The sequence below is a fragment of the Equus quagga genome, chromosome 1 (genome assembly GCF_021613505.1).
Source record: "Equus quagga isolate Etosha38 chromosome 1, UCLA_HA_Equagga_1.0, whole genome shotgun sequence".
In the NCBI taxonomy this organism is placed as follows: Eukaryota; Metazoa; Chordata; class Mammalia; order Perissodactyla; family Equidae; genus Equus; species Equus quagga.
Window position 1 is genome coordinate 17260574 of NC_060267.1, and position 22117 is coordinate 17282690.

Sequence of the window (22117 nt, forward strand, 5' to 3'; positions counted from 1 at the left end):
CTTTAGTGACTTTCTAAGCTAAAGGGAAATAAGAAGCATTGCCTATAGAAGTAAATAAGTAGTAATTGGCAAATAATTCAGCAGAGTAGAAATGAGGGACATTCAAAGACTTGGGGGGGGGAAGAAATTAGTGTCATTTTTTGGTAACTTTGAGATGTACATAATGAATGACAACTATTCAAACCTTTGGTCTCTCATAACTGTGCTGATGAAATAGAACGGATTATACCTGGAAGCAGCCAGCCCTGGTGGTCTTGTAGTTAATATTTGGGGCTCTCACTGATGTGGCTCAGGTTCATTTCCCCAGTCAGGGAACCACAGCCCCGGTCTGTCACTTGTCATACTGTGATGGCTGTGTGTTGCTGTGATGCTGAAAACTATGCCATTGGTATTTCAAATACCAGCAGGGTTCTCCATGGTGGACAGGTTTTAGTGGAGCTTCCAGACTCAGACAGACTAGGAAGAAGGACCTGACCACTCCCTTCCCAAAAAATTGGCCCTGAAAACCCTACGAATAGCAGCAAAGCTTTGAGCACTGTCTGATACAGTGCCAGAAGATGAGAGGATGGTGCAGAAAGACTGGACAGGGTTCAGCTCTGCTGTGCACAGGGCCACTAGGAGTTGAAATTGACTCGAGGACACTAACAACAGCAAATACCTAGAAGCACTTCTTAAAGTGATTCAAGAACGTTAAACCCAGGATTGAGATTTGGGGAAAGTTCTAGAAACAGCATTCCTAAAGAAAGACTGTCAGATGACCAATATCTCTATCAAGGGCAGCATCAGCATAAAATTCAGATATGGTGTGTTTATCTGCTGCTCACTTGTGTTTTGACGTCATACTCAATAGTCCATGGTCCATGTTCCAGGTTTGAAGTTGGAGGAGAGTAGAGTAAAGCTACTTAGGGCAGGGTTGTATAAAACACCTACAAGAAACATTCTAGGCCCTTTCAAGTTACATTATTTTCATTATGTATTCTTAAGTAACTCATTTATGCTTCCTTGAGTATTAGTAATACTGTAAGGACAATGAATTGGAATATCGGAAAACGATAGGTGTTTGTAGAATAGTATGATTTGTTGCTGTGCAGACATAGAAATTTAGATGACAATGATGCTCTGCTCTGTAAGGGGACCTTGTTTATAACTTGTTTATTCCTTGTTTATTCCTATATCCCTGCCACCTAAAATAGGGCCCAGAACATAGTGGGTGCTCAAAGACTATTTGCTGAATAAATGAAAAAAAAAATGGTTTTGAAGGGATTTACTGATCCAGTATCAAGCTGAGTGTTTTCCCCAGCAGTGGTGATAGAGATGCATAGATCTGAACAAACTGCCTTACCTTTAGTGCTAATGTTTCAAGATGGCTCACTGGGTACTTGTGTAAAATCACGTCTTGGTATAGAAACGTGGTCATCCTAGATGACATAGAGATCAAACGCATTGCCTTGGCTTCTTAAGACACAGCAGTCAGTAATTAAGCTCACCAACCGCTCCCCCCAAGTTCTGATTTAATTGGTATGGAATATGGCCTGGAAGGGATTTTTAAAAGCTCCCCAGGTGATTCTTAATATGCAGCCAAGGTTGAGAGCCACTAGTGTTTATATGGCTTCCATACAGACCTGACTTTAATTTAGTAATGCAGTCTACAAGTACAGTGGAAGATGGCTTGAAAACTATTTTATTTCCAAGCATTTTCTGACTTAAAAAGCAGGATTTGGATTGCAGTTTTTAAGACAGTCTTCAGTCCAAATAGGTTGGCTATTAGATTTAACAGCATTCTCTGTTGCTTTGCAATGGAAAGTTATGTGCTGTATGAGTTTAACAATGAGAGAGCCAAAAGGGACCCAATAAGGATGAGCTGAAGAATCACTTTTCTGTTGAGTACCGTCTGTGTTTACTCTCTGTGTATTTGTTTCATTATCTATCCCTCTTCTTAAGTAGCTGAATCACAGTCTGATCTGGAAGACTTGTCTTTTGTTGTGTTAGTTTTTTGAATACTGTAAATAAACTTGATTTAATTTACTGCAAAGTTCTAAGAGAAAGACTAGAACAGTGTTTGTCAAACCGCAGGTTGCGGTCAGCATTTTAAAACATGAAGTCCAATAGAAAATACCAAAATTAATAAGTATTTTGTGAAAGTTGTTTCAGTTCTGTAGACACACAAATGTGTATGTGTGTCCTGGGTCTTAATATAAAACTGACTGACTCAATGTGGGTGGTATTCAAGGATGTTTGAAAGCCATAGGACTAGAGCATGTGAGAAGATGGAGGAAAGAGGTGGTTGTCCTGTCATTCCCTTCATGGGGCCAAACTATGATTATGCACATTTGTTTTCTCTCTCACACATTTTTGTGTGTGTGTTTTTGTTTTACCCAGTTGCTTATTCTTTGGATCTGGCCATATTGTTCAAATTCTTTACTACTGTTTCTTTACTTGGAGAGTGAAAATAAGTATGTTAATTGGCAGTGTAGTTTTTATAGCATTAAATTGTTGTTTTAAAAGGTAATATAAATAGAGTGGGGTTGTCATACTGTTTTCTCAGATGGTTATGTGCTTTGTTTATTTTTCCTTAAATACTATACAGTGACTTTTGGAATGTACCCTTTTGTTTTTTCTGTGTGTGTGAGGTGTTTGTTTGTTTTTAACAGAGCTATTCAAAGTAAGGATGATTTAATATCTTCCTTTACATATTTGCCACTGCTGTGAAGTTTTGTAAAGAATGCTTTAGAAACGTTGGAACAGCGGCCTATTCTTATTACTTAACAAATCACCCACAAAATGTAGTGGCTTGAAACAACAATTTATGACTTCTCATGAATCTATGGATTGACTGTGCAGATCTGCTTCATGTAGTGTCTGCTGAGGCTGCAGTCTTCTGGGGCCTGGGCTGGAACATTCAAGATGGCTCACTCGCATGTCTAATGCTGGGCCCTGCTGGGACGCTGGGATGGCTGGATCCCTCTCTCTTTTTCCGTGTAGCTCAGGGCTTCTTCCTGTCCTTGTGGCTGCTCCATGTGGTCTCTCCAGTTCAGAGTTCCCCAACACAAAAGTTTTGAAAGCTAACAATCCTTCTTAAAGATTAATCCCTAGGCCAGAACTGGCACACCGCTGTTTCCTCCACTTTGTCTTGTTAAAGCAAATTACCAGCCCAGATTCAAGATGGAAGGAGGGCCACATAAAAGTGTGAATACCAGGAGATGTGGATCATCAGAGGCCATCTTTGGAGATTAGCTACGAAGGGGATATTTAGCAGCCTAGTTATGAAATCTTATGCAACTTTTCTGGTATATGAAACTTAAGGCTGCATTTGGATTATCTAGATTTTCTTTTCTTTTTTTTCCCCCAAGCTCTGTTTCAGCATTTGCCCTGTTAACAGTTAGGTAGGAACTGTCTAACAACTATTTAGCTGTAAGTTAGACATAAATGAAAAAGAAGTTAGTAAATTGTAAGTTGGTTAGGGAGAAGTGAGTACAGAATGGGGGAATAGATGATGTCTTAATGAAACTTTAGGTTAAAAACATTAGTAAGAACTAAAAAGTAGGGGCCAGTTGGGTGACATAGTGGTTAAGTTTGCACGCTCTGCTTCAGCAACCAGGAGTTTGCAGGTTTGGATCCTGAGCATGGACCTAGTATCGCTCATCAAGCCACACTGTGGCAGCATCCCACATAAAACAGGAGAAGATTGGCACGTGTGTTCGCTCAGCGACAGTCTTCCTCAGGCAAAAAGAGGAACTTGGCAACAGATGTTAGCTCAGGGCCAATCTTACAAAAAAACCCCAAAACACTAGAAAGTACCATTTATTGACTACTGATGAAACATGGAATACCAAAGGAAAAAAAAAAAAATGAGGAAAGAAGGAAAAGAAAATTACTTTATTTAAAAAAATTGATATATGGTTTTTAGTACTGAGAATAGTGTCTGACACTAGTAGGTACTCAGTAAATGTTTGAATGAATGATTGAAGTTTTCTTCTTAAAAATTGTTATCAATATTTCAGGAAACTTGTATTCCTCTTACGAGGCAGTTCATACATAGTTTAGAAGTGTATTTTGAGAGCATAGTTCATTAGAATCCTCTTTGGCCAAATGGATAAGATGTAGACTCTAAGAATTGAAAACCTTTTTTATGTCTTGACTTTAATCAGGAATATCATTTTAAGGAATTGTCTGTGTTAGAAAAAACTACAATGATGTGTCTTTTGGATTTTGTGTGTAGAAGGTTTTGCATACCTAGATGTTATCTGTGCTTTTGCTATGATATATCTAGTCCTTATTTTGTCATGGCAAATAAGGTAGAAATAAAATTTTACAAAATATATAGATAGGTTTGTAAGCCAGTTGGTCTAGCCAGTATACTGGCTTTTATAGTTATCGTTTGGCTGCTGCTCTCTATAGCAGATGCCGTAGAAGAATATGCTTTGGACTATAATAGCAGTGAACTAGTGGTATTTCCTGTCTACTAGAGGGCACTATATACCAATTGGTGTTTTCTAACAATACATAGATCCTTAGGCCTATCCCAAGGCAGCTTCTAAAACCTGAACAGGCTCAAAACATTTAGTCCTTTTAGAATAATAAAATAATAGAATTGATTTGGAGGATATTTTAAAGAGGCCACCTCAATTAGAAGGACCTACAACTAGAATATACAGCTATGTACTGGGGGAGCTTTAGGGAGAAGAAACAAAAAAGGAATATTGGCAACAGATGTTAGCTCAGGGCCAATCTTTAAGAAAATAAAAGAAAAAAAAGAGGCCAGCTCATTCAACTCTGAACTGATAATTTAATCTCTTTATAGAGTAGATGAAATAAGACTCCTTTGTTTCAGACAAACGTCCTCACTTCTTCACTTACTCTTCAAATGACATGATGTTAGGTCCCCTCACTTCTTCTTATCTCTTTCCTTACATTTTTAAAGTCCTCTTTTTAGATTTCTTCACTCAGAACTAAGCACAGTACTATACTCAAATGTAGTCTGATTTGCATAGAGAAGAACGTCATTTCCCTCATCAGACTTTGTTTTTAATGAAACCAGATGTCAGCATTTTTGGCAGCTGTATCACACTGTTTGTCTCATTGAAATAGATTTTTTTTTTATTGCGTTATTGATAGGTTACAATCTTGTGAAATTTCAATTGTACATTAATGTTTGTCAGTCATGTTGTAGGTGCACCACTTCACCCTTTGTGCCCACCCCCCACCCCACCTTTCCCCTGGTATCCACTAAACTGTTCTTGGTCCATGGTTTTAAATTCCTCATATGAGTGGAGTCATACACAGATTATCTTTCTCTCGCTGGCTTATTTCACTTAACATAATTCTCTCAAGGTCCATCCATGTTATTGCAAATGGAATGATTTTGTTCTGTTTTGCAGCTGAGTAGTATTCCATTGTATATATGTACCACATCTTCTTTATCCATTCGTCTGTTGATGGGCACTTAGGTTGCTTCCACGTCTTGGCTATTGTAAACAGTGCTGCAATAAACATTGGGGTGCACAGGACTTTTGGGATTGCTGACTTCAGGCTCTTTGGATAAATACCCAGTAGTGGGATGGCTGGATCGTATGGTAGTTCTATTTTTAGTTTTTTGAGGAATCTCCATACTGTTGAAATAGATTTTTTTTTAAACCCTAGTCTTTCTCGCATATGTTGGGCCATTTTGTTGTTGTTTTTAGTTCTAAGTGCATGACTTTGTATTTATCTTTATTAAGTCTTGTTCTGTTAGATTTAGCCTCCTGTTCCAGCCAATTAGAGTTACTTTAAAAGTTGGTTCTAGGGGCTGGCACAGTGACACAGTAGTTAAGTTAGCACACTCCATTTTGGTGGCCTGGGGTTCATGGGTTCAGAACCTGGGCACAGACCTACATACCACTCGTCAAGCCATGCTCTGGTGTGTCCCTCATATAAAGTAGAGGAAGATTAGCATGGATATTAGCTCAAGGCCAATCTTCCTCACCCCCACCCCCAAAAAAAGATTCTATCATATAGGATATTTGCTTTCCCATCCCAGATTCCTATCATTTGCATATTTCATCATCATTCTCTTCAGTGTCCTCATCGAAGTCATTAAAAAAAAGATGTTGCAGAGAACAAGTTTCTCTGGGGTCCTGCAGCATAACACTAAACTTTCTTGTACACTTATCTGCACTCATTAGATATGGTTGTGTAGTTATCTGTAAAGCCATTTAACTATTACAAAGTTCATACTTTTCACCTTGAACAGGGATATCAAGAGAGACTTTGTTTTATGTATTGCTGAAATCCAGAAATATTTATGCTTACAGCATTCCCTGATCAAACCACATGAAAAAAGGAAAATGAATTACTTTAGTTATGGCTCCTCGTGATCCCTCATGGTCTGCCTAAGTACTCATAAATTATTCTTTTACTAAGCTGTTCTACAGTCTTGCCTAGACGTCATGTCAGATCCCTCTGATGTAAGGTATGGAGAATATACTCTCTCCTCATTTTGACAATTGCTGCTACAGACCTAAAAAGCTGATGTGATGTTTGGCGTTATCAGAATCATGAGATTGTCTGAGTTTACAGAGGGTCACTCGTGTTTCGTCTGCTCATTCTTTAATTCTCCTGGCGTATAATTTCATCCAGGTACTTTTTGATAGTCTCCTTATTTATCTTGGTCATTAATCTACTTTTCCCATATTTGATCTTTTCTTTCTACTTTCAAGATGGTTTTTCTTTACAGAAAAGATAGAGGAAAAAGAAATTGAGATTTTCTTCTGTCTCTGCTTTATATTAATTAGTAATGTGGCATTTACATCAAAGAGTGGCCCTGCGCCTTCCTTACCTTTTTTGCAAGTCGCAGCACATTCTGGGCTTCAGCTCAAGCTTGCTTCTTATTTACGGTATTGATGCCACTTTTTTTTTTAATTTTTTTCTTTTTGAGGTAGATTAGCCCTCAGCTAACATCTGCTACCAATCCTCCTCTTTTTGCTAAGGAAGATTGGCCCTGAGCTAACATCTGTGCCCATCTTCTATTTTTTATATGTGGCGTGCCTGCCTCGGCATGGCTTGATGAGCGGTGCATAGGTCTGCACCCAGGATCCCAACCAGTGAACCCTGGGCCACCAAAGCAGACTGTGTGAACTTAACCACTATACCACTGGGCCAGCCCCATTGCCACTTTTTTTTTTTTTTTAATAGTTTCTTTCCTTTTATATATATTTATCTTGTGCATGTCCTTCTAATTCTGAGTTGATTGGCAAACTTTCCATCTAGTCTCTCTAGATACTTCCCCTCATTTTTCCTTCTGTCTCAGATAATGTGAGATTGGCAGAATTTCATTTTTGAGAACCTCAATCCTGTGTTCCCTTTTAGCATCTTAGAGCATGGGTCTAAATCTTCTTCACTCTTTGAAGCCTGCTCTCTAAGAGTCCAGGAGTCACGTCTGGCTGTGTTCCCTGTTCTTCTTCCTGTCTGTCTGGCTTGCTTGCTTTCTTTTGAGACTCCCACCACTCCCTCGGTTTTGTTCAGTTTCTTCTTGGTCAAATTTGGTTCAGAATTGTAATTCCACTCATTTCTTCTGCCTTCTGGGTGAGAGAATAAGTAGCAAGGCAAATTTTTTATTATATATGCTGCTTTTTAGTTGAATGAGATTTTTCACTAGATGTTCAGGTAACAGAAATCTTTTATCACTTTGTGACAGAGGGCTCCTACCAACAAAGTAAGCTAAGTGTGCCATTACTCATTAGTCAGGACATCTCACTGGCTTCTGTTAGAACTTGTCGGGCCATCTCTCCTTGCCAGCTTTCCTCCCTGATCTGCCCTTCTGTCCTTCCCACAAATCCAAGGAAATTAGTCTACTTTCCTCTCCTTTTTAAAGTTGTTATGACCAGTTATTTACTGATACTTTTTCTCTTTGAAGTTGACCTCAAAGTAGGGTATAGTCTCTTCAGTTCTTGCCCTTTTATGCTATAATTAACATAGGGATATTGGCATGTTTTGTTGCAAATGTTTTATTTTCATCATCATAGAGTCTAAATGAGGATTATAAATAGGGAAGTTACAAGTTCGTGACATCATACTGTCTCAAGTTAGTTTCTAATTTCCTTAGGTTCTGTGGACACCTGTCTGCTTGCCTCTCTTACTCCAGGGAGAGCTCATCAAACCTCTCCCTCTCTATGCTCCAGGGTCTCTCCAGAGGAGAGCATTCAACAGCTGGTAGGCCTAAAGGAGAAGGCTAAACAGTAGTTGGAAATTCATAGAAACCATTCAGAGGCTGCCTTATCTCAAAAGAGTAATTTATGCCTTAGGGGACCATGAAAGCAGCTCTTCGGGAATCCCAGTTACATACAGGAAAGATCACTCCTGATATTGCTTCTGTTCCTCTGTTACTTCCACTCTGATGCTTTCTGCTATGCTTCCACTCTCAGGTGTGGATTTCCACCTAGCAGTGCACAGTTTTAACATGTACTCGATTTATCTTTTTAACAGGTAAGATTTCTATATCCTTATATTTAATCAGAGATACTATGAGATGTTGAGAATTCCAAAATGATCGCAGTGTATTAGGGTTGAGTATTCTGGAGAATGCAAACAAACAAAAATATAAATTATACCAACGAATATTTACTAAGCACATAAAAGAGAAGTTATTTCTTCAAATGGCTTATGTTTCATTGGAATGAATTACATACATGAAGCAGTCAGAGAATATAATAAAATGCTAAATTATACATTGGTAGCAACTACTTAGAGTCCGCCAGAGTGGGTTTTCCTAATCTATACTCAATTTACCTCTGAGAAGGAGCAGACTTCTGTATCTGCAAAATTGTTTCTTGCTGACTTTGTTTGTTATTGTTTCGGTATAAGCAGGGGGCCTGGAACTGTATTTACCAGTGACCTTTAGCCTCCACCTCTAGGAATGTGCGTCTGAATGGTACTCTTGCTCCCACAGCAGAGTAAAAGAAGTGCAGTGTTGCAAGAACATGAGTAATTCAAATATTTTTGCGGTTTTTAGACTTAAAATCTCAGATGAGAAAATATAGTTTTGTGTGTTTGGTTTAGCTGTAATGTTTTGAGTTAATTTTAGGGGTGACTTTTAGAATCAATTTTAGAATTCCAGCCTCAAATGACAGTCCTTTGCTTAGTCATGAGGGGTTCGGTGTAATGCCACATTATATTGAGAAGACTAGGGACTGTTGCTATATATTAACCTTGGTAGGCACTGACATTTGAGAAGAAAAAAACAACCCTGTGTTCGTAAAGGTTGAGCTGTTGCCATGTCGCAAAATCCGATTTGCCTTGATTCCTGGTAATCTTCACTGATCTTACAAGACATCATCAGATGTGATGTATTTGAGAATGATATGGCAGCAAAGTCGCCCAAAGACTAACATCATGTTTCTTAAGTTTTGTAGTGTTCTGCTTTATTTTCTAAACTGTTTGCTGTGGGAGAGGCAGTAGCTTCCTGATTTTGAGAAGTGGAAGCGCTGAAACAGTACTTCTCTAGAAAAACCCATGTTTCTACAGTTTCATATAATCTCAAGGGAACAATAGTGTGTCTCCCCTGACAAATTAATATGGACAGAAAGAAGGATGCCTCCCCTTTTCCACTCTTAACGCCACCCCATATGAGCGAAGCACACGACACCTCCAGGCAAAGGAAGGGGAAAGCCCCCTTTGTTTTTCTGGCCTTTGAAGTACTTTTTAGCTCAAGAAACCTGTGTTTCATAGAAACCAGTTTGCATCTTGGCTACCTGGATTCAACTAGTAACATATAGACATTAGCAGAAAGAAATTGCTTTCTTTTATTCCTCTGACCCCCACTTTTCTATTTTTTAGCATTCGTGCCATTAATTTTTTATTACTCCTATGTGGATTATTAGGTCAATAATCAGAACATTTGCTGCTCATTTTGTTTTCCAATAAGAATTTATAATGTTGTCTCTAAGATACACACAAGTGCAGTGATTTTTCTCTCAACGGTTGTTTTTGCCTGAATGTAATGACCCTATAATCTAAGGTTGGGGAGAATGTTTGGATCCTGCTGAGGGATATAGGTGCATATTAATAATTGCCTTTCATCTATGGAAAGTAAAATTGATTTTGGTCTCTTTGTTTTATATTATAATTATAATTTTTAAATTATAGGTAAAGGTTTGGGTGTATTTCATTTTGAGTGTGGGGAATGTTGACGAGAATCTCTAGATCCCTAACCTCTAATTTTTTGGGGGTATCTCAGTTGTTTATTTTATTTCATCTATGTGTTGACTTTCTTTTGTACCTGGAAGTACTTTGTGACCTATACATGTTTTTTCTATTTTTTAAAAACTTTTTATTATAGAAAATTTCAAACATATATAAACAGAATAGTGTAATGAACTGCCTTGTACCCATCCCCCAGCTTTAAAATTTATAATATGCTGCTACTCACTTATCATTTATACCATTTTCCATCCTCCACTCAATAATTTCTTTTTTGTTAAGGTAAAGTTTATGTATATTGAAATGCACAAATTTCAGATGTACAGTTATGACCATGTAACCCACACATCTAACATAATGCAGAATGTTTTTATCTCCCTAGAAAGTTCATTTGTATACCTTCCAAGTCAATCCCTACCCTGCCAGGAAACTGCTCTTCTCCTTAGTTTTGCCAGTTTTAGAACATCATATAAGTGGAATTATATGTTCTTTTTGTCTAGCTTCTTTTGTTCAGTATTATGTCTGTGAGATTCATCCATGTTGTTGCATTTCTTTGTTTTGCCGAGTAGTTTTCCGTGGTATGAAATCTACCACAGTTTGTGCATCTATTCTCTTACTTATGAACGTTTGGACTCTTTCCAGTTTTTGCTTTTATGCTATGAACATTCATGTACATATCTTTGAGTGAACTTACATTTTCATTTCTCTTGGATAAATACCTATGAGTGGAGTTGCTGGATCAAAGGGCAGATGCATAATTACTTTCATAAGAAACTGCCAACCCTTTTTCTAAAGTGGTTGTATCATTTTACATTCCTTCTGGCAAAGTATGAGAGTTCTGGTTGCTCCACGTCCTTGCCAACATTCGGGTTGTCATTCTTTTTAATTTTAGCTGTTCTAGTGAGTGCATGTACATACTCTTTAAAGTAAATTAAAATACATTTTATTTTGAGAATTTTGTGGCATGTCTTGAGATAATTGGAAATACTCTTTAATTTGGTACATCTCTTAAGATCTCTTTAGTTTTGTCTGGGATGAATGCTGATCATGACCGTACATCTCCAGGGCCCAGGATATTCGTCCCCACTAATCCATGGCTAGAGTTTACGAGGGAAAATTGTTGGTAATCCTTTACATCTGTTTTAGCCCGTATGGTTTCCAAAATATTTTCTCATATATTTATTTACTCTTGACAGCGAATATGGTTCCCATTTTATAGATGAAGGGGACGAAGAATCAAGAGAGCTTGCATAAGATTTGCCTTCAGTTTTAGGGACTGAAATCCGGGACTTCTAACCTGGTGCAGTACAGTAGTCCCCTCTTATCCGTGGGGGATGTGTTCCAAGACCCCCAGTGGATGCCTGAAACTGCAGATGGTACTGAACACGATATATGCTATGTTTTTATCTGATGTACATATCTGTGATAAAGTTTAATTTATAAATCAGACACCATAAGAGATTAACAACAGCTTCTCTTTCGCATAGCTGAATTGCCAGCATCACTACTCCTGCGCTTTGGGGATTATTAATTAAAATAAGGGTTACTTGAACCCAAGCACTGCAATTCCATGATAGTCAATCTGATAACCTAGATCGCTACCACATGATTAAAGGATGAGTAGCTATAAAGTGTGCATATGCTAGACAAAAAGATGATTCACCTCCCGGGTGGGATGGAGTGGGACAGTGCAAGATTTCATCATGCTTCTCAGAATGGTGCACAATTGAAAACTTATGAATTATTTCTGGAATTTTCCATGTAATATTTTTGGACTGCAGTTTATGCTGGATAACTGAAACCACAGAAAGTGAAACCATGGATAAGGGTTGGGGGGCTACTGTACTCTTCCACTAGCACTTCAGAATGAGTAACATACTCAAACTCATTGGATGTGTATCTTTGGTTTGCAAGTTTAGATACACTGATACAGATATAAGAAGCTTTTCTTGGAGGAGGTAGCTGGTAGGAATATCTCAAGATTAGTTGTATTCCCCAGAATGTATGATGACCTTGAAATATATTCTTGTCTTTGATTTGTTCTTTTCATGTAGCTTCTAGGAATTTTGACTTGTTTTAGTCCTTAGATCAGCTGATGTGGTTATAAAGATACTGTGGGTGGTGCTTTTCTGAGTCTGCTTTTCTCAGACTACATTACTGAATGTCTTAAATTGACATTTTGGAACTCTGCATACGGTTTTCAGAGCCCTTGTAGGAACCCCAGTCTACGGTTCCTAGAAACCTTCTCTTTGGGCACTTAGGTGTTTTTAGCAGTAAATATCTGTTATTGCCCACATTATTGTGGTCAGGGGGATATCACAGCAGGTAATCTGAACTGAATGGTTCAGATGAAACTCCACCAAAGTTAGTAACATTTATGATTTTCCAAAGCAAATTGCTGTTAAATTGTTTCAACAATGTCTCCTCTTGCACCATTGTCAGATGTTAACATAAGTCATTTGTTTCTTTTATTTCAGTGATGTCCTTGCATTGCCCATTTTCAAGCAAGAAGAGTCAAGTTTGCCTCCTGATAATGAGAATAAAATCTTACCTTTCCAATATGTGCTTTGCGCTGCCACCTCTCCAGCAGTGAAACTCCATGATGAAACCCTGACATATCTCAATCAAGGTTAGACGCATCCTTATTTGTTAGTATTATTGCAGACCTGCTGGATCCATGATATTTTATTAGGTACACTTATATGTAAAAAGTGCATCTTTCTAGTGTGACCTGTCGAAGTCAAACCTTTACTTCAGAGATTTGAGTTTAATGTCATATTTGATATGTGTTACTGGCCTCTTTTGTCTGTCTGCCCATTCTTAGTTCCCCTCTCCCTCTTTCTGGTCCGTGTTCTTTGGACATGGGTCAATGGGCGTCGGTTGCTGTCTGAGAAGTGTTGCCCTGCCCAGCTCTATTGTCTGCCAGTTGTGTGGCGTTAGACAAGTTACTGACATTCTTCAAGTTTCAGTTAAAAGCGGACGGATGACACCTTAGAGAACTGTATCAATTAAATGATATAAATGTATGAAATTAGTTGTTGTTACTAATACTAATAATATTATACTCTTGAATATTCAACCAACTGAATTTTATTCTTTCTGAATCTTGCAAAGTTAATTGGTGATAGAAGTAATATGTGATTACTTTTTCTTCTAGGGCAGTCTTATGAAATCCGAATGCTAGACAATAGGAAACTTGGAGAACTTCCAGAAATTAATGGCAAATTGGTGAAGGTAAAAGAAAATGAATAAATCATTCTTCTGCACAGTATCTCTTTACTGGCCCTTTTTAGATAATATTCCTTTGCTTCCATAAAGGGCTTGGTGGTGTCTCTTACTGGCCACAATTTGCTGGCAGAGTGGTAAATTCATAGGTTATTTCTTTGGGGTTGTAGTGTGCTGCCCTTTCCACATGGATTTTTCAGAGCTGCAGAAACAGAAGGCTTGTCACTTCATGTCCAGGTAGTCTCCTGGCTCAGTGAAGTTCTTTTTGGGTAGAATAAAATAACCTCCTTGAGATCTTTAGAGAAGCTCCAGTGTCTCTTTGGATTCTTGGTCTAGAAGCAATGAAAACAGAAGCTACTGTCGATGAATAACACTTTTCTTAGTTTAGACCGACATTAATGATTTTAAGACTTCACAGCACAATTGGGACAGAGGAGTTTGGCCAGCAGCTGTGAAAAGTGGTCAGAGGGATATTCATAGGCGGCTCCACAGAGTAAAAGTAACAAAAGGGAAGTTGATGAAAACAGCCCCTAAACCTCCCCTCAGTGTTTACAGGTTGTGTGGTGGGTTAGCAAGCAGGGAACTTGGTGAGTTTTTCCTAAACATCTGAAGAACTGAGCTGGGCATTCATGGTAGTGGTAGAGGTATGTAGTAATGCTTCCGATAGGAGTCCTTTATGCCTGGCTACCATTAGGACTGATGTGTAAACCAAGTTTCAAATAAGGTATCAGTAAACTATAAAGATTATGTCTGAGCACTTCCAAAATTTACCCTGAAGTAGAGCTTGGTATGGTATGGGTTTTAGAGTGAACGGGTCTTAAGAAAAATAATTTTAGAATTATTATAATTTATTTTAATATTATAGTTATATTTATTTCTATTTACTTTATATTTATATAGGTTTATAATTACAGGTATATGTAGTGTTACATTATAATTATTATAATAATTCTAGAAAACAATTGGAGGTGACCCCTGCTAGTTTTCCTTTGTCAGCACTGACTTTTAAGGGCTCTTGTTATCATTTGATTTTGTGGCTTGCTTTTAGAGTATATTCCGTGTAGTGTTCCATGACAGACGGCTACAGTACACTGAACATCAGCAGCTGGAGGGCTGGAGGTGGAACCGACCTGGAGACAGAATTCTTGACATAGGTGTGTTAAGAGAATCTGTTGCCCAGGAAATGCCTGTAACTATGGACTAAGAGTTAGTTTTCTGTGCTTAATATTTACCTTGATTCACAATGCTTGAAGGGCTCAATTAGCATGAAGCTGAAAGTGGTTATTGACTAAGCATAAAAAATTACCTGTATGATGATAACAAAATTGAAGTTGGAAGTGTAGGCACTGCAGTTCCATAACAATTGCCCCTATTACTTCGGGGTGATTTTTTTGTTTGTTCTTTTAATTTAGTTGTAAAATATGCATAACATAAAATTTGGCCTTTTAACCATTTTTAAATATATGGTTCAGTGGCATTAAATACATTCACATTGTTGTCATCATCATCACCGCTATCCATCTCCAGCACTTTCTTCATCTTGAAAACTGAAACACTGTTCCCATTAAACAATAATTCCCCATTCCCTCCTCTTCCCGGCCCCTGGTAATCACCATTCTCCTTTTTTCCTGTATAAATTTGACTAGTCTAGGTACCTCATATAAGTGAAATCATACAGTATTTGTCTTTTTGGATTGGCTTATTTTACTTGGCATAATCCTCAAGCTTCATCCATGTAGTAATGTGTCAGGATTTCCTTCTTCTTTAAGGCTGAATGATATTCCATTATATGTATTCCATCTTATATATAAAAATATATATTTATTTTATATGTACATTATACACACACACACACACACACACACACCACATTTTGTTTATCCGTTCATCCCTCAGTGGACACTTGGATTGATGCCACCTTTTGGCTGTTGTGAATAATGCTGCTATAAACGTAAGTGTACAAATATTTATTTGAGTCTATTTTCAGTTCTTTTGGGTGTATACCCAGGAGTGCAATTGCTAGATCATATGGTAATTCTATTTTTAATTTTTTGAGGAAGCACCTTACTGTTTTCCACAGTGGCTGTACATTTTACATTTCCATCAGAAGTGCACAAGGGTTCCAATTACTCGGCCTCCTTGCCAACGCTTCTTTTCTTTTTTTTTTTTTTTTTTTGCTAGTAGCCATCCTAATGGATGTGAAGTGGTATCTCACTGTGGTTTTGATTTACATGCCTCTGATGATTAGTGATGTTGGGCCTCTTCTCATTGCTTATTGGCCATTTGTATATCTTCTTTGGAGAAAGGTGTATTCAAGTCCTTTGCCCACTTTTGAATCTGTTTGTTTTTTGTTGTTGTTGAGTTGTAAGAGTTCTTTATAGATTCTGGATATTAACCCCGTATCAGATATATGATTTGTAATATTATCTCCCATTTTGTGTGGGTTGTCTTTTTGATAGTGTTGGTAGTGTCTTTTGATGCACAAAAGTTTTAAATTTTGATGTAGTCCAGTTCATTTGTTTTTTTATTCCTTGTGCTTTTGATGTCATGTCTAAGAAATCATTGCAAAATCCAATGTCATGAAGCTTTTCCTGGTATATTTTCTTTAGGTCTTACGTTTAGGTCTTTGATCCATTTTTGAGTTAATTTTTGTCTATGGTGTAAAGTAAGGGTCCAGCTTCATTCCTTACTTGTGGACATCCAGTTTTCCCAACACCATTTGTTGAAAAGACTGTTCTTTCCCCATTGAATGCTCTTGGCACCTTTGTCGAAAATTATTTGATCATATATATGAGGGTTTATTTCTGAGTTCTCTATTCTGTCTATTCATACATTTGTCTTTAAGTCCATCTTTAACTGCAGTTTTGATAACTGTAACTTTGTAGTAAATTTTGATATCAGAAAGTATGAGACCTCCAACTTTGTTATTTTCTAGGTTGTTTTGGCTAGTCAGGATCTGATATTTTGTTTTGAGTAGTATGTAAAAGGGGCCAGGTTTTTTCCCCAAATGCTGCAAATTCTTTTATTTTACTAATACCTGAGAGCCAGATTATTGGTTTGTTTTACCCAAAGTGAGATATGGTGGGATTAGAATCTGTGTCTCTTGGTTTGCGGTTCAGGTTTTTCCCTACTACTTTGGTACACAGAATAGGATTTGTTTTTCTTAAATCATAGGGCATAAGGGAAGGCCCTTTACAAACACACTTGCAGTCTCTCTTCATGAAGGTAATTTTAATCTTTGCATCTCATCTCATCAGAGAGTCTTTGATCTCTTATTGGTTATTATCTGCTGTTGGTAAACAGAGTTGTTAAACAAATCTAAGTACTACTAGTTTTACCTGAGAAAACACTGGTTCTCATACAGATATTCTGACATCCTTTTGATAAAGTGACTTTAAGATGAACCCAAACAGCTAACACTGTGGAGTGGGACCCACTTAATGCTTTCTTGTTTGAATGATTGATACTAAAATAGTGGTATAGTTATAGCACAGTTATGGTAATAAATATCAGCCTGGCCTTACCTCCCCAGTTTGAATATTAATATAAGTCAGAGAATGATATTTGAGTATATGACTTGTGGAATAGAAAGCCAAGTTCTACTAAAGCCCATTCATTGTTTCTTCCCTCGTGAGTGTAAGATTTATCACTCTGTTATGGGATTATTTGATAACTTCATAAATCAGCATCAATCTTTATGTTAAATTTTTCCCACTTCTATTGTGATCCAATGCTTTTTGCCTTTATTTGGACACTCTGCTTTACCCTTCTATAGTGTGCTCTTAGTGTACGTCCAGCAGTAACATTCATCTTAAACTGTTAGTGAAGCGGATTACAATTACACTTTCCATGACGCTGGAGCCAGACCCAGTGTAGCCTAGATCTATCTTAAGTAGAAGTTTGGCAAATTAAGACAGAAACTGCTTTTAAATTGTCTTATTTAAAAAATTTTTTTAAGTGGAAAAAAGAAACTCAAAAGGAAAGTACCTAGGTCAATTTTTGCTCTAAACAAACACTTTTTATTGGCAAAAAGAGGTTTACGGTATGATACACAAAAATCGTGGTAACTAGGGACCAACAATAAGAATCAGTGCTTTCTCGTTTGAACCCAGGAACACTCAGAACTGTTCATTGATTACAATTTGTTTCTCAGATATCCCAATGTCTGTGGGTATAATCGATCCTAGGGCTAATCCAACCCAACTAAATACAGTGGAGTTCCTGTGGGACCCTGCAAAGAGGACATCTGTGTTTATTCAGGTAAGGCCTTGCAGATGGGGGTCCAGTTATGAAGAGCATCTCTTACTACCACTTTATTTCTTAAAGGATAAAATATGTTGAATTTGAAATCTTTAGAGGGTTCTGGCCTGACTATCAAGTGCAGACTCCTTAGCGTGTGTCTGAGAGCAATGAGGAGTTTCTGAATTGCTCGTCTAATTTCTCCAATTTATTGTCTCTCTCAAAAATGCTTGCTCGTGGCTGCACAATATTTTGAATATTTTTAATTTCTTTGAATGTGCTGTAATTTGCCTGACAATTATTTAGCATTTAGATTGTCCTAATTTTTCACTATTATCCATAAAGTTATTTTGATCATCTTTATCCTTAAATTTTGGTTTGCATATCTTATTGTTTTCTTTGGGTAGATTCCTTGAAAATTCCTGTTTGTCATAATGGTAGCTAATAGTTTGTTGAGTACTTCCCATGAGATAGTCACTGTGTTAAGTAAACATGATTTTATACATGCTTGTATAATGTATATGTGATTTTACTTAAGACTTTCAACAATAATCTTGTGGAGTAGGAATAGTCCTTGAGGCTTAGAAGTTAATAACATACCTAAACTAGTGTGTAGTTGATCAAGGTTCCGCCGTTGAGTCACCAAGGTCTTAGACTTTATGCAGTAGCTGAGCAAACCCTTTTTCCCCCCAGTGTCTGTGAACTTTAATATTTACTATTTTTCCAGCATGGATGGTACTTCCGCTTTCTAAAATCTGCCTTAAAAGCCAGAAGACAGAAATCATTTCTCTTTTTATGTTAACTCTATATGCTCTGAAGCAGTAAATGAATTTAGTTCCTCACAGTAGCTTTTGTTAGCATTAGTTCTATACGTTTACTTTGTTTACATTTGTAAATCATTTAAGTTTTCCTCATTTCCTCCATTAGAGTGTAAATTGTTCAAGATCAAAAAGAGAGTAAAAGTTTTTTCGTCGTGTTCTTAATGCTTTTTAAAGGTTTGGCTGTTAGTAGTTGCTCGAAAATGGTGCTGCCTGGTTGGCCATCTAGCAGTGCTGAAACCTGGATGCTGTGCTCTTTTCAGGTGCACTGTATCAGCACAGAGTTCACTATGAGGAAACATGGCGGAGAAAAGGGAGTGCCATTCCGAGTACAAATTGATACCTTCAAGGAGAACGAGAACGGGGAATATACTGAGCACTTACACTCTGCCAGCTGCCAGATCAAAGTCTTCAAGGTATTCCTGGGCATTGTGCTGGTCCTTGGAACTTTTTCCCTCTTCTTTCAATGTTAACATTATTCACCAAGTCAGAAGTCAACTTGTCTTTTTTCAAAAACTATGAAAACTCAATCTAAGTAGAGTCATTGAAATAATTACTGAGTTGCCTGGTGAAGAAATTTAAACAGGGATGGGCATGGGAGAAGGGGAACTTGAAAAAGGGAGTTAGAAGCAAAAGCATAGATTTTCATTGAAAGTTCTTGGAACCTGTTGAAGTTAGAAGTTCTTGTAAAAGCTCACCAAAATTATGAGAAGTTGACATTTTTGGTTACATTCGTACTTGATCTTCATTCCTTATTTTGGTCTTTATTTTTATCACATGGTTAAATGTGTTCTCATTGCAAAAGATTCATGAAGCCAGCAGTAGTCAGAGCGCCACACTGAAGCCCCCATTACCTACCACTCATACCCAAATCCCCAGCCTCTCCCCAGAGGTAACCACCGCCATGATTTACTCGTCCCCTTCTGTGCTTTTGTATATACTTGTTCGTAGGGGGAGAAACATATTTTCTTTTCTTTGAAACATAAATAGGAATTATTCATGAATTGTTTTGAGGCTTGCTTTTTTCAATTAACTATGAGCTTTAGAGATCTTTCCAGTAGCTATAGATCTTATTCTTTTTCAACTCCATCAAACATTTAAATTTCCTATTTTCAGACTTAGATGCAATGATGCACTTGTCTTTTTATCATTATACATACATCTTTGCTTCACATGTGACTCTTTTAAGGTTTTTTTTTTTTTTTTGAGGAAGATTAGCCCTGAGCTAGCTGCTGCCCATCCTCCTCTTTTTTTCTGAGGAAGACTGGCCTTGAGCTGACATCCATGCCTATCTTCCTCTACTTTATATGTGGGATACCTGCCACGGCCCAAGTGGTACCATGTCCGCACCGGGATCCAAACCAGTGAACCCCGGGCCGCCGAAGCGGAACGTGTGCACTTAACCGCTGTGCCACTGGGCTGGCCCCAGTGACTCTTTATGTTTTCATAAGTAATATCGTTGGGTGGAAGGGTCAGTACTTGAGTTTAAAACAAAGTATTTCTCATTTCAGCCCAAAGGTGCAGACAGAAAGCAAAAAACAGATAGGGAGAAAATGGAGAAGCGAACACCTCATGAAAAGGAGAAATATCAACCTTCCTATGAGACAACTATACTCACAGAGGTAAAAGGATTTCTTTTGGTGACAATTTCAGTGAGTGCTTTTTACTTTTAAATGAAAAATCCAGTCATTTTGCAGTGTGTACATATATCAGATCATTATGTTGTACACATAATGTTACATACAATGTTAAATGTCAATTATATCTCAATTAAAAAAAAAAAATAAAACCATCACTTCTAGCCTGGTCAGAACTTACTTGTCTTGAGTATATTCTCTGTTACCTGTGGGGGCCTCTGAAGAATTAAGATTTACTAATTAAGATATGCTATTCAATAACAATGTTTTGGTGGCATGCTAGGGTCAAATGCACTTTTGAGTTATCTAAGTTGTCCTTTGTTTTTAGTGTTCTCCGTGGCCCGAGATCACATATGTCAATAACTCCCCATCACCTGGCTTCAACAGTTCCCATAGCAGTTTTTCTCTTGGGGAAGGGTAAGTCTGGAAAATGAAATTGGCTTGTGTTGTCCTAAATATGTGTTCTTTTGTTATTGTTCCATAAACAAGATCTTTCCAAATCAATAGTACTTCTATTTGGTCAGTCTTTGATGGATTTATATGTTAACTGAGGTTTGGATTCTCTTCAAAAGAACTGAAAGAGTTTTATATAGCCCTTTCTCCTCTTCTTCTTTTTCCCTCCCATTAGAAAATGGCTTTTATGATCAGTTTTAATGATTAAAGGTCTGATTTTTCTAGGCTTTTCACTTCTCCCTATTACTACTCATCTTGTGGTTATTTCACTTCCTGATTGTACTTTCACCAGAGAATGGTCATTGGGAATTGAAACATAGTTGTACAAACACTAAAATCTGTTTTGTTACTTATTAAGACCGATCCTAGGACTGCCAGTAGTTAGCTCAGGGCTAATCTTCTCAAAAAAAAAAAAAAAAAAAAGAATGATCCTAACACCTAATTATTATGAATCTTTGATAATTGGGGAAAGAACGTTGAAGGTGATAGCTAAAATGAAGTTTTGGAATTATCTATGGGATGCATTTAATCCTACGTTATTGGTTTTTACCATCAGAGATAATTGAAAGTTGGTACAGATGCCTACTCAAATTAAAATAAGTTGTCTTATAGCTGTAGCATTTAACACGTATTCTAAATAGGCCATATTGAAATTTGAAATAGTTAAGCTACTAAATGTGTGAGTACATTGTTTGGTTGTAATGTTTGTTTTTGAATTTATGTAGGCTCATGTTCAGCCTACTTCTAAAAGTACTTAATTAAGGTAGCTTAAATATTCAAAATGTAACTATTAAGAATAGAAATAGGTAGAAGTTGTAGAAGGAATGGATAACTAGGCCCCAAGATAAGTTAATTACTGCATTTGAATACTGAAGTTGAATTCTGCAGCTAAGTCAAAAAAAGAAATAGAAGAAGAAAAAGATCTTTTTTGAAGAAAAATCTCTTACCATTCATATGGGATTATGCAGTCTACTTATAGGCAATTTTAAATAAGATACAGGATTTAAGAGTTGTGGTTTTAAATTTTTTCTCTTCTCTTTGTCATTACTTCATTATTAGGTTCAAATTTTTCTCCCATAAAAACAGTAAGCGTTGGGGAAGAGGGACAATCTATAGAGCAAAAGGAAGTATAAGGAAAAACCAGGCATGTGGAGATAGCCTTTGGATCACAAATTAGACAGCGCTAATTTCTGAAGCTGCTTTAAAAATAATTGTGTTTTTCATTATAAAAGTGTGTGATCACATTGCATTGCATAATTTTCTTCTAATATTTTTTCCTGTATAAGTTTGTATGTATATTTATATATTTAATATAGTAGTAATACATTGATTACTTTTATATTCTGATATTTTTAGTTTACATTCTAATAAATTTCTTATGTTAAATGTTCTTTACGCCATAATATATCTGATCAGTTCCAACTTATTAAAATGATTTTGTTTCCAATTTCTCTAATAATAAAAAATGTTGCATAGGCAAGCAAATAAACACCCCTAAGTGTCTGATTTTCAGAGTCACTGAACCTAATATCTGAGAACCAAATTTTTCCCCTCAAATAACTTTAAATTCGA

The 22117-nt window shown here is 37.1% G+C and overlaps 1 protein-coding gene across 6 annotated transcripts in view; it reads left to right on the forward strand.

The window, feature by feature from the left end:
- The window catches only part of TFCP2 (transcription factor CP2), a 49219-nt gene that overhangs the window by 18726 nt on the left and 8376 nt on the right, over nt 1-22117 (forward strand). For 5 of the 6 annotated variants that reach the window (XM_046680388.1, XM_046680395.1, XM_046680405.1 and 2 more), the window contains 7 exons: nt 12651-12802; nt 13331-13407; nt 14447-14552; nt 17552-17658; nt 18719-18871; nt 19967-20077; nt 20421-20509. In XM_046680388.1, coding sequence (XP_046536344.1) covers nt 12651-12802; nt 13331-13407; nt 14447-14552; nt 17552-17658; nt 18719-18871; nt 19967-20077; nt 20421-20509 — 795 coding nt within the window. The remainder of the gene's footprint in view (nt 1-12650; nt 12803-13330; nt 13408-14446; nt 14553-17551; nt 17659-18718; nt 18872-19966; nt 20078-20420; nt 20510-22117) is intronic. The other variant, XM_046680428.1, reaches the window with a different exon arrangement.